Source organism: Pempheris klunzingeri, chromosome 13 (genome assembly GCF_042242105.1).
Source record: "Pempheris klunzingeri isolate RE-2024b chromosome 13, fPemKlu1.hap1, whole genome shotgun sequence".
Lineage (NCBI taxonomy): Eukaryota > Metazoa > Chordata > Actinopteri > Acropomatiformes > Pempheridae > Pempheris > Pempheris klunzingeri.
This window is the reverse complement of record NC_092024.1, coordinates 24,022,393-24,035,729: the sequence shown is the minus strand read 5'-3', so window position 1 is coordinate 24,035,729 and position 13,337 is coordinate 24,022,393. Positions and strand designations below refer to the sequence as shown.

General features: G+C 43.5%; 2 protein-coding genes across 2 annotated transcripts in view; one reads left to right on the top strand and one right to left on the bottom strand.

Annotated features, from left to right (window-relative positions):
* The window catches only part of akap6 (A kinase (PRKA) anchor protein 6), a 163,022-nt gene extending 156,178 nt beyond the window's left edge, over positions 1 to 6,844 (bottom strand). The window contains exons 1-2 of the mRNA XM_070842964.1: positions 6,612 to 6,844; positions 6,318 to 6,489 (exon numbers count right to left, since the gene is read on the bottom strand). Of these exons, the coding sequence (XP_070699065.1) occupies positions 6,318 to 6,489; positions 6,612 to 6,844 (405 nt within the window). The remainder of the gene's footprint in view (positions 1 to 6,317; positions 6,490 to 6,611) is intronic.
* Positions 6,845 to 9,066: 2,222 nt separating this feature from the next.
* Positions 9,067 to 10,195, top strand: LOC139212027 (E3 ubiquitin-protein ligase TRIM35-like). Its single transcript, XM_070842466.1, has 2 exons — positions 9,067 to 10,077; positions 10,175 to 10,195. Exons 1-2 carry the CDS (start codon positions 9,067 to 9,069, stop codon positions 10,193 to 10,195), a joined length of 1,032 nt encoding a protein of 343 aa, XP_070698567.1.
* Positions 10,196 to 13,337: the final 3,142 nt, after the last annotated feature.

The following is a 13,337-nucleotide window of genomic DNA, read 5'->3' as shown; positions in this document are numbered from 1 at the left end:
TTAGAATAACAATCTGAGCCTCCACCAGACTCTATTGACAAAAACAGTAATTTTTTTTTGGATCCTAATACACTACATTATTGATAAGTACCTCACCAGCCATTCTGACAAGATATGTGGACAGCAGCCAGTTGGTGCCTCTTCTCTACTCTCACAGGTGTTGGTATTAAATCATGTTAATGTTCATTAGGACATCAGGTGCATCCTTCAGCTACAGTAGCTTTTTCTAACACTATTTTAATGCTGCATTTGCTCATTGTTAAGGGATTTGCAGCATATGTGCAATGAATAAAAAAAGTGCGGTCGAGGTCTTTTCTTTAAATGATGATTTCTCACACCGTCAGACTCCAGTGGGAGGTGAACGTTCAGTATTTCTGACCCCGATCGATTCCTCCATGTTGTTGTAATACACATGATGTCCCACTAGATGGAGACGTCCACCAGAGAATGAGCTCTTATTAACACGTTCAGGCGGCGTAAAGTAAAACTAACCAGCACAGAAGCCAAATGTAAAAAAAAAAAGAAGAGATCAGATGATGAGAAAATTAAGAGGAGTTGGTTAAAAGTTGCATTTTCATTTCCCCAATCTAAAGATTCTTCTTTGCATGTTTTCTCTCCTTCAGTGACATTTTGAACACGTAACTTGTCTGTGCAAGGAACTGATTGAGGGTAAAACCCAAAGTTACTTGTTTGAAGAGGATTTCCTTTCATTCACGGACAGCTGCAGCTCACTGATTGGCTCTGACTGAACTGTGCGGGAGAGTTCAGGTCTTCTGACACCAACACGAGCTGACAGAGGCGTCAGGACACGTGCAGACTGGGCAAAAACAGAAGGCGTCACAGCTGTTTCTGTTGGTGTTTCTGCCTTCCAGCTCCAGTCTCCACACATTTTCATCAAGCTTTTTTTGGTCCGTCCTCTCTTTGTTGTGTCCGATCGACCTCTTGGTCAGGTGACGCTGCTCTGGCAGGCTGACAGAGCTCAAAACATGAGAGACTCCAGATTGAAACTTTGATTACTGTCATGACAAAGATGGGTCAACGTTTCATGTCATTCAAATGTCTGCAGAGATGAAATGATGTGACGTTACTCAGCTTTTGAAGTTCATAGTTTTGAAGGAGAACCTGCATTTTTAAAGCAAGTCCTGTGTTCTGTGAGGTAAAATCCCTGTTTTAGTGAATGTAGTCTGGTGTGTGTGCTGTTTGTGGTTAAACCAAAAGGATCTTCCAGGTCTCTCTCTGTAGGGATCCTTTCCATGATGCTGTCACACACTTAGAATAACACTCTGAGCCTGTCAGTGGATCAAACAAGCACTTTTAGTGGACCTACTGTTTTATATTGCTCTGTTCAAAAACAACCAGACTCCATTAACAAAAACAGTCATTTTACCTCTCAGAACAAGAGGGTTCCTTGTTTACCGCTGACTTGATCAGTTAGTTTGTTTGTGTTATTTTGTGAGTTTTAAAGGCTTAGTTCAGATCCAACACAAAATTTGTGTAATAAATAAGACAAACACACTGACTGATGGAGGCAGCAGTACATCAGCAGCTCCTGTGATCTCTGAGCTAAAATTCCTGTTTTAGTGAATGGAGTCTGGTGTGTGTGCAGAGAGCGGCTGTTTATAGTTAAACTAAAAGGATCTTCCAGGTCTCTCTCTGTAGGGATCCTTTCCATATTGCTGTCACACACTTAGAATAACACTCTGAGCCTGTCAGTGGATCAAACAAGCTCTTTTAGTGGACCTACTGTGAGTTATTCTCAATTAAATTCACTTTCTAGTAGGATGAAGCATATTCTGAGGTGTTCTCGCCTCCAGGAGGAGCAACTAAGTGACCTGTTACTTATACAGTGACTTGAAATCCTGTTTTTGCTGACCTCTAGTGGTTTAAACTGAAACCTAACAGTGATGCACACATGGCCTCCGGGACTGCAGCAAAACACTGCGGAAATTTTAGGATATTTTTTTGTGAAATTTGGTGAAAAAAAGAGCTCTGGAGAGGAAACACACACACACACACACACGCTCACATACACACATGGACACACACACACACACACACACACACACAACCAGAATGACATCATCACCCACACAACAAAGCTGTAGCTTTAACTCTCACACACACACACACACACAAACACACACACTCGCTGTCGTCACTACAAGTCTGACCCAGTCACTTCCCAGAACCAGGCAGTGATCCAGCACATCCCATGACCACACACACACACACACACACACACACACACACACACACACACACTCTGAGGTTGTTGATGCTGTCAGACTGATGGTGTGTGCACCTTAACTTCTATCCTTGTGAGGACCAAAGGCTGGTTTAATTTAAGCCTAGAATAAGTTTAGCTACAGATTAGAGCCAGGAGCTAAACAATGTATGATATTAATGAGTACAGTATGAATATGTGTGTATAAGTCAGATATACAGAAGGTGGATGTCTGAAATGTGCTGTCAAATAAAGAAAAACCTTTCTCAGAACAAATAGTCCGGAGACCCAGGAGCTAATCTCAGGATCTAAAAGACCCTTTTCCATAAAGTCATGTGATGTTATTACTACTGCTGCTGTTGTAACTCTTAAAAGGAGAACTCTGGAAACCTGGGCCCTATTTTTACATGTTTTGGTGTCTAAATGACCGAGAGGTTAAAAAATAAAGCCGACAGCTAGCAAATGGGCTGGAATGGCTGCACCTGATCACAGTAGGTCCACTAAAAGTGCTTGTTTTATCCAATGACAGTCTCAGATTGTTATTCTAAGTCTCTGACAGCATTATGGAAAGGATCCCTACAGAGATCATCTGCACACACACCAGACTCCATTCACAAAAACAGTGATTTTACCTCACAGAACACAGGAGCTGCTGGTCTGCTGCTGCCTCCATCAGTTAGTTTGTGTGTGTTATTGTGTCTTAGACAAATACTGTGATGGATCTGAACTAAGCCTTTACAACACTACAGTCACACAATGATACAAACAAACTAATGGATCAGTGCAGCAGCTGATGAGCAACTCCCATGTTATGAGAGGTAAAATTACTGTTTTTGTCAATGGAGTCTGGTAAGTTACAGGTCTGTCTCTGTCGGGATAAATGCATTACAGTTAGTTAATTTGTTTGTGTTGTTATGTGATTGAACACCAAAGTCAAACAAAGTTCTGTGTTCTGTGCAGTAAAATTACTGTTTGTTTACAGCGTCAATCACATGTTAGACGAAAAACATAACCTTAAGATGCTTGTCGATTCCCCGACATTTTGGAGACAAATTGTCGCAGCCTGAAATTTGTGTTTGGTCATCAAGCAACATTGAGGGCTGCAAACTGCCCCCTGACAGAGCAGGGACTTTATAAGGTAAGGTTCCACATTTCTGATTCCCTTAGAAAGCTTTGTGGGAAAAGTTTGTGCAGAGGAAAAAGGGGCTAAAAGAGGCAAACTGTGTATGAAGTTCTGGGCCTGTTCACGACAGCCAGTGACTCAGCTACAGACAAGGATCTCTAACAGGAAACAGAGAACATCCTCCCTCCACCTTCTCCTCACTTTCCCGTCAGTGTGGGAGCACCAGCGTGACTCCTGGTCTGAGTGTCTGGAGCTGTTATGGTGTACACGACTGCTGCCGCCATGTTTTATTCAAACACACACACACACACACACACACACACACACACACAGAGCGGAGAAGACAGGAGAGCTAAAAACAGCCGAGAGGAGAGCAGAAACAAGAAAGGGGAGAGAGGAGATCTCCTGAAAAATCGACACGCTACAGAAGCACTGCAAGGAAACATCTGAGTCACTGTAGTTAAAAATACACACTCATCAATAAAAGATCCTCCATGTTGGCTACAGACTAAAAGAGCGTCTTTGTGAATGAGCCAGCGGATGAATAAAACACCGAACAAACGGGCCTCCAGCTGCAGAAGCTGCCGCTCCTCTAATGGTGGACGCTCAATAGTAAACAACATGTGAACACAACACTGCTCAGATGTTTCCCACCAGCACCTGAATGCAGCACAAGAGTCACTGCTAGTGATTCCTCTGAGAGCTTAAGTTGTGCCGAGACACGCAGAACTTACTGGATAGAAGCGATGAATGAATTGGATCATCCACCAATAGTTTAATTTATTCTACAGTTTCCAAATTTGCAGCTGGCTTGTTTTACTATTTAAGACATGTAAGATCCATAAGTAATGACAATAAGAAATAAGATGCACCTCTACATGGTTTACAAGAAAATAAATCAATAACAAAAGGGTTGGGGATTCTTATACATTCCTAATAAAAGAAATGATAAATTGTGCAGGCACAGGTGTTAAATTATGTTTTGCTCTAACTTGTTTGGGTATATAGACAGTTCCATGAAATATAAGGGGGGAAGAAAAAGAGAAAATTAAGAGAAAAGAATCATACAAAAACCTGTTTGGGAGTAACAAAAGGATAAATTAATGTGTTACCCTCCTTCCTGTGTGAGTGTGAGTAGAGTTTGCACAAAAGGAGGGAATTCACAAAGAGGAGTTTTATTAATGAACCGACAAAGTGTCTGAAAAAGAAAATTTGTGGTTATGATTATGAACAAGTAAAGTGGTTATGTTTAGAAGACAGATACAACAACAGAGGATGACTGAGTGAGATTAACTGAATCTCTTTAGAATGAGAAAGGAGGGTAAATTAAAACTTGAAAAAATGGGGAAACAAAAAAAGGGGGGGGGAGAAAAGAAAAGGGGTTTTGGTTAAGATTAGGCTTGTAAATAATGTAAGGTTAAGATGGAAATTGAAAAGAGAGAGAGGGGATTTTTTAATTTAGAAGTGAATATGGAGAAAGAAAGAGGGTTATAGTTAGGAATAGAATAGAATAACCCTATTAAAAACAGACATAAGAAGCAAAACGTATAAATCATATCATATAAATCTGAAACCTTGTGTGGTTCATTTAGGGGACATTTAGCGAACCAGCACTACACGACCTGAGGGACCAGTTTGGAACGTACTCGGATAGATGGGATTAATCAAAATGAATCAATCCTATAATCAGTCCTGAAGTGAAGCGAAAGAATATGTTTATAGTGCAGTTTTCTAAATGTAAAAACATCTAATGTGTCAAATCGACGTGAGCGACGTCTTCGAGCTAAAAACAGATTTTAAGTTTTCTCAGGCGGAGAGAATCAAACATGAAGGAGGAGGAGCTGCTCTGTCCATCAACCAGACTGAAACTAATCAGAGTGAAAACTCATCACACAGGTTTTTCTTTTTCATCCTCCTCTTATATAAAATCCTCTCGAGATGAGGAGGAGGAGGAGGAGGAGGAGGAAGTTCACGATGAAGAATGGTGAACCCGCTGCCTGCTCTGGGCCGAGAAGGCTGCACACTGACTGAGTTACATAAATAAATGAACGGTCAAGTGCGTGACCTGTGGAAGCCGACTGTTACGTAACACCAAGGCCGAGGAGAGGGGAAGGGCATTATGGGTAATTTGCCGCCTGAGGTTAGACGGTTGAGTCGAGTGTGTACGTCTCTGCTTTTCCTGTGACTCTCGCATCAACTTGTAGTACAACAACAACACACCCAAACACGACACGATCGCTGTGGATGGTGACGGCGCTCGAGAGGAACAGGTCTGGTTCTTACTGAGTGTTTAATGTTAATACAGCTAATCAGAGGCGTTAATACACGCTGGCATGTATGTTAGAAAGTTCTACTGGCTTTGGAAACACAAAGAGACGCTGCGGGAGAGGAAAACCATGAGAGCTGTGGGCGGATCATTCACTGGCATCCTTTTCAGGCGTTTGGAAATTTACAACGAGCCAAATTTAGACCATTTCGTGCATTTCATGTCCGAGACACTGATAGTTCTGCTTTGCACCTGCAATAACAGACACTGTTTGAGGTCTGCGCTCTCCTGTTGAGTGGAGCGGCAGGCTGTGCAAACTCTGAAGGTGATGTAAGCAGGACAAAAGGTCAATAATGTGAACAACTGTCGACACAGGACAACCAGTGTGTTGTGTGCACAGACAATGTGCCATCTATCAAGACACAGAGGACGCTCAGCATTTCACTCTGAGGACTTCCAGTGTTTAAGATGCCAAAGCCATGACAAAGCCTCCAGCATCCAGAGAGGCTTGTTAACTGTGTGTGTGTGTGTGTGTGTGTGTGTGCACTGCATTGTGGGATTCAGATGATGCCGAACTATTTGCTGTTTGCATCAAATGTGTAAATAAAGACCAGCACTGTTAGAAAGAGTTTGGATGTAGCGCTCAGCTGCACCAGGTCAACGAGCAGAGGGAGCAGTCACCCAAATACCAACGAAGAAGTTACCTTGAGCTGCACCAGGTGGACGTCGACGTGTCTGTTGTCGCCGTCCTGTCCCACAGAGTGCGTGAGCTGTGTGACTCTGTCGCTGGTCGCTCTCAGCCACGTCTCGATCTCTGGCAGGTGGAGGACGACCTTCCAGTCGGCTCCGGTGTGGAGGGGCGGAGGTTTCTTTGACCTGAAACAACACGAGTGAAGGGTTCTCGCTACTTTTAGACACCGTTCTCTTTCACAAAAACAAGAACAGAAGGTTTAAACGTTCCCTACTTGTAACTCTATGAGGGGAACAGCATGTGTTACCTGCGGGAGGGGTCCCGGCCCAGGTGAGGTACTCCCCCGATGAGGCTGCCTCGGCTGGGGCCGGGGCCCACTGAGGATGCCCCGTCCTGGGACTGGTACTCTGGGTCCGGGCTGTGAGGGGCGGAGGTGACAGCCGCGGAGGAGGAGGTGTCAGGGTCCAGGGTCGGGGTGACGGAGGTGATCATAGGGGACGGAGGCTCAGGGGCCACAGGCGAGAGAGCTACGATGCTCATGGTGCGACAGATGGAGGGTGAGGCGCAGGATTCCTAATGTGGGTGGGCGAGCCTCATTGGAGTAAACTGGAGAGAGAGAAGGTAGATTATTAGATTAGATTAAATAAAACTACAAACATGTGTGTTCTGTAACAGTCAACATTATCTGGTCTGGGGGAACGACAAACTGGAAAACAATGTGTTGGAGGAGACGGTACTGCTGCACACACACACACACTCACACACACACACACACACACACACACACACACACACAGGTCACGAACCAACATTTGATTGGTCGTTTTTCTCAACTTGACGCTAAATTACCTAGAATCAGATCAAAGGGCTAAACATTATCAGAAACGTGTCTTGCATTGCAGACATCTGCACGTTTCTTGGTTGGTATTTGGGTTCTGAAAGCTCAGCAGACTCCTCTTAGACTCACACCAGACTTCTACAGAGTACTTTGATTAACAATAATGAATTAATTAATGTGATTAATGCATCAATAACTATAAAGCATCACTATAATACACATTATTCTGTCAGGTGACATTCTGCATGATAACTGTACTGTTTTTGCACTTTAGGTACATTTTGATTATAATAACAGTTTTGTACTTTTACTCAGGTGACATTTTAAATGCAGGACTTTTACGTATAACAGAGTAGCAGGGAACAGGAAGCCGGTTCCAGCAGAGAACGGGCTCCACATTGTCTGATCTTTCTCCTCCGAGCTCATCAGTTACTTTTAATTGCACATTGCAAACGTTGTGTCTAGAAAAGATGGAGCCGTGGCAGAGAGGTAAAAAACGTCCAAAGTGTTTGTGAGATGCTAAGTTCAGGTAATGTGTTATGGGTGGTGGTGCAGCTGAGTGGTGGAGTGCTGCAGAGAAAGTGAGGGTGACTCCAATAAGGACATGTACAGTTATTCGTTAGGAATAACGGCTGCAGCTTCCCAGGAACAACGTAAAGCTCCTGTGTGCTGTTCTGCTGGCAGCTGCTGGAGAAGTGATGGATGTTAGATGTGAAGGAGGAGGCTGAGCAGAAAAACAGTGAGCAGCACCAGCAATACGCTGAAACAGCTGAGCAGCAAGTCCGTTACCGTGAGTAAATAAATATAATATAAATATGGTAACGTCAGAGCCACACAGGCAGGCGGAGCAGTTTCTGTTTGGTTTCTTGTTCGACACAGAAAAACCTAAATGAAAACAAATGCTGTACAAATATTCTCTCATTTCATCCTTTTGTAGATGATGACGGACACCGTGCTCAGACTCCGATAATAAAACAGCTGATTTGATGCTAAAAACCTGTGTGGACCTACTTTTTAACCACATAAAAACAAAAGAAATCAAGCAGGAGTCAATATAGGAAGCGATAAAGAACCGGACCAGTAAGCAGAACCAGTGGTGTCAATACATTCCTCTCACTTCCCATCCTTAAGTTCTACACTGTGCTATTTCTACCACCACTGGCGACCGCTGCTCAGCTACACTATGACAATATCACTTCATTTGTGCCTTAGCTCGTACGGGCACAAACATGGACAAGTAAGGGTAAGAGATCTCTGCCACAGTTAAGCATTCATGCCAAGGACGCAATGTTTTGTTTTAATCACTACAGAACATTGTTGACTGTCAGCATTTCATGCATAGCTCAGGTGGATGGGTCGTCTGCGTCACACAGGAACTAGTTATGCTACTGCATCATTACTGTAACTGGCCTGGCCTTCCTGCTTGGATCTACTTCCTCATTGGTGCCTGTGAAACCACCAGAGATAAAATTACTGACCAACAGTGCAGCAGCAATGATTGGATCAATACTTGGAACATTATAAACACTGAAAGTATGAAATTCAGGCGAAATACAGCTTTGTAATGCTCCTGTGGGACATGTGAGGAGGTGCAGCTTATGTAAAAAGGAATGAAATGCATCGCTCCACCCTTTACCTGAACCGCCTGAGACAAACCAGGAAACCCATAACTGAGACGGCAGCAAGAGGCTTCAACCAGCTGCTGACTCCAGGAGAAAAACATTAGATATTCAGAGACGTTTCCAGTGGAGGAAGCAGACCTTTTCCTGTACATACTGGGATTCTTCTTTGGGGATTTTTCTCGTCACCTTCACGAGTTTGGGCTGCGTATGAAGACTGGGCTGTACGCTGACATTTGACTTGTGAGTGGAGGTGTTGGTGGAGGTTTGAGCTGCAGGCTGTGGAGATACTGCTCTTGGAGATAATGGCTTCTAGGTCGGAGGAGAATCTCTACTGTCCCGTCTGCCACGGCATCTTTCAAGATCCCGTCCTCCTGTCCTGCTGCCACAGCTTCTGTAAAGTCTGTGTTCAGACATGGTGGGCACAGACAGCAGCTCCGAAGTGTCCACTGTGTAAGAGTAGATCTTTACAAAGGGATCCACCTCTGAACTTGGCTCTGAAGAACCTGTGTGAAGCGTTTTTACAGGAGAGAGCTCAGAGAAGGGTCTCAGCAGGATCTGCTGATCTCTGCAGTCTGCACTCAGAGACTCTCAGACTCTTCTGTCTGGACCATCAGCAGCCGGTTTGTGTCATCTGTCTGCATTCAAATTCACACACCAGCCACAGCATCAGGCCCGTCGATGAAGCAGCTCTGGATTTCAAAGAGGGACTGAGGGAACTCCTCAAGCCCTTACAGGAGAGACTGGAGGTCTTAAATGACGTTAAAGGAAACTTTGATCAAACGGCTAGAAACATTGAGGTTCAGGCTCAATACACAGAGAAGCAGATTCAGGACGTGTTCTCGATGCTTCAGAAGCTTCTCCAAGAGGAAGAGCAGGCGAGACTTGCTGCAGTGAGGGAGGAAAAGAGGCAGAAGAGCCGGAAGATGAAGAGGAAGAGCGAGGCTCTGAGCAGAGAGATAGCAGCTCTTTCAGACACAGTCAGAGCCACAGACGAGCAGCTGAGGGCTGAAGATCTCTCATTCCTACAGAACTACAGGACGGCAGCTCAGAGAGTCCAGAGGTCTCTGCCGGACGTCCCAGAGCCGACGGCAGGAGCTCTGATAGAGACGACCAAACACCTGAACAACCTGCACGTCAACATCTTGGACAGTGTGAAGAAGAAGGTGAGCTCCACTCTCAACCCCCAAACTGCTGATCCAGAACCAGCAGCTGGTGTCTCTCTGGAGGACAATCTGTCCAGGCTGAGAGTCGGAGAGAGACGGCCTCGTTACGGCCCTAACTGGAGGAGACCAGCCCAGAGCGGAGCAGCGTCCGTGAGCTCATCAAGTCCTGACTTACGACGGTGGAGTATGAGCGAAGCGAGTGTTGTCTCGCAACTCAACCGTGTGCCAAACAATCCACGTACGTTAGCTGAAAGACTGCAGGACTTGACTCGTAGAGGAAGAGGAGAGAACCGTGGGGAATTCATGATATAGTACAAGTCTGATTTACACTGATGGGCTTCAACTGTCCCAAGTGCTGCAGGACAGAAATGACAGCACGGCAGGAAAGGTAGATATGTACACTACTGAGTCATATCTTTGCAATTTGGTTTATTTCTCTCTGCTTTAGTCCCTGAGGTTGTTCAGGGAGGCGAATATATTTACTTTGCTTTGTCATTTTTATGATCGTGTGTCATAAATGTGAGTTATTTCTGTACTGTTGTGCCCTAACGGGGTACTACTGTGTTTTAGAGATGTTTATTATTAAGCTTAATGTGAGAATATATTAAAAAAAAAAACAGCCCTGATAACACAATGCCAGTTTATCAGGAATAAACTGATTTGTTTAACTGCAGTTTCATGCTCATATTCATCAATAATCATCCTGTGACACAGCTTGTCGTATTTATAGGCCTTTGTCTTTGAAATATGCAGTGAAACATCTGGACTATTATACAGCAGAACAATGGAGCTGACATGTTAAACGTGTACAAACTGAAAGAAAACTGGTGACACACTGTGTTTTTATGAGGTTTAATTGACTAGATTTGAGGGTTTTTTTTGCATATTTCTTCTTCTAACACAATGTGATGTGAGCACACAGCAGCACATCTTTAGACTTGAACAGTGTTTAAAAGGACACGGCTGGAGTTATTCTATATAATCTTATATATAAAATGATATATTTTACATAAGATGAGTGTTTGGGGCAGCAGGACGGTGTGTGTGTGTGTGTGTGTGTGTGTCAAAATAAAGTACAGTGGGTGTGTAACAGTGCGGCTCACTGGTGTGTCTAATCATTTCTGGATAACAATGGAGGAAGAAGACATATCAGGCTGCGATACACACATAATACTCATTAGTAGATCATCCAGTGTTAGTTTGGCTCTGCACATTAAAGCTGTTGACTGTAAGAGAATAAGGATATTCAGCTTTCAGGTGAAGTTTCAGGATGAACCTAAAATGCATTCTAACCTTTCCAGGTGAACTTAATGTGACCTTCTCTAAACCTTTGAATGCACATGTCCAACTGTTCAGTGTCTCAGTACTTTCTGCACCAGCTGCTGTTCTCTAACAAGAAGCTTAACAGCAACATTCACAACAGGTTTGATCCATGAATCCACCAATACATTTCCTGCTTCAGTTAGAATTGGTATTTAAACAGTCCTCCTCATCCTGCTGTTCACATTCTGACATCATGAGACCAAGACGACACCTAACAGTTGATCAGCAGCACCTCAACACTGGAGGCTTCAAACAGGAAGTCCTCAGACGGAGGTGTTCACTGAGCTTAGAGGGTCACAGAGTGTCATCAGGAGGTTGGAACAGTGATACAGAGACTGGAAGAGTCACAGAAAGGAGAGGAGTGGACGTCCTTTGGCCACGTCCCAATTTATTGAGACACTGAACATGTTTTGTTGTGGTATACCTACCACTGTTGGTAGATTTTCTTTCAATAAATTGTTTAAGATGAATAAAATCACCAGTGCATGCTTCTACTTAAATGTCCTACTTTCATGATATAATATCACTGTTTTCCATATATTTCACCTGAAAGTCGAATATCCCTAACTTTTAGTGAGTAGTGTATTTAACACTAGCGTTAGCACCTAGCTGTCTCTGCTAGCACAGACATTTACAGAGAAGGCCTCCCACTAAAGTCCAACCAGAACTCAAAAAGAAAAACATCACAGCTTTGCCACAGTTGTGTCTGTAAGATGAAGTGGATTCGGCCTGTTAACACGTCTTTTCTAGTTTTTCCTTCTGTCTTATCCATCAAATCATCCTGTGACTCCTCTGGAGAGACCCGACCCACAGGTTGGGAACCCCTGATGTACCTTCTCACTCACTGACATGTTTAACATTAGCGTTAGCATTTGGCTTGAAGCCCTGATGTCTCTGCTAGCGTGGACGTTCACAGAGAAGTCTGAGGGGAGAAAACACATCATCGTACCTCTCAGTCTGAGCCGGCGTTAGAGACATGATAATCCCATATTTTACAACCAGGTGGAGTCATCGAGACTGATCCATGAGGAGAGAGGAAACGACAAACACTACTGTTTTCTCACACTCTCTCTCTCCACTGTTGTCCTCTCTGTCTGTCTCTCTGTTTCTATAAGACATGCAGCCTGTCACAGCATGGCACTGCAAACACACACACACACACACACACACTCACACACACACACACCGTCCGTGTGTGTGTGTGTGTGTGTGTGTGTGTGTGTGTGTGTGTGTGTGTGTCTCCTCCCCTTCATCTCAGCTGTAGCACCAAATCCTTTTAAGCGCCACCAGACGCAGCGAACAGACAAATAAAATGTTTTATTCATATTCTCTTTTCTCTGAATTAAATATGCATCCAGCTCCCAGTTCAGCGTGTCTGCAGGCTGCAGCATGAACTTCATACCGACATGAAGAAAACACAACACAGAGCAGTTCCAGGGGCAAACCAAGAATTAAAAAGTTAAGATAAACATCGGTGGTGCTGAAAAGGCTGCAGCTTCACTTCAGAAATGTTTTACTGAATATATATTTGCCACATGAAACTAATAAAGTTAATTAATTAACTACTAAAACTCAATTTTATCAACTAAAATAAACTAATAGAATAGAGCTTGTGTAAATATACGACATAAAGAAAGATTACATAGAAAAATTAGCACTATAATAATCAAATTTCATTCATTAAGTAGTAATTTAGTCATTTAAGAAGTATATTTTCTCACTTTTAATGAAAATGAAATGACTTAATAAGTGTTTAATGGCTTTCTCCAGTACTGACCGCTGGTAAACTGGCAGCAGGGCGTTTTCTATACATGTTAAAAGGTGCATATGTGCACTATAGTTTCTGTGCTCAGTCTAAATTAAATATATATATATAAAGTTATGACATAACATTCATTTAAAAAGACGTGCAGCTTGTCAAACAATCAGAAACACAACAGCTGTACGCACAGAGGCGTCTCTCCTCCTCTGATCTATTATGGAGTTAAAAAAAGAAAAGACTAATTATGTCCACGCCTTCCAGCATGTTGGCTGCAGCTGAATCCAGTTTTACTGTCATGTATCAGAGTGTGAAGCCTCTTCACACA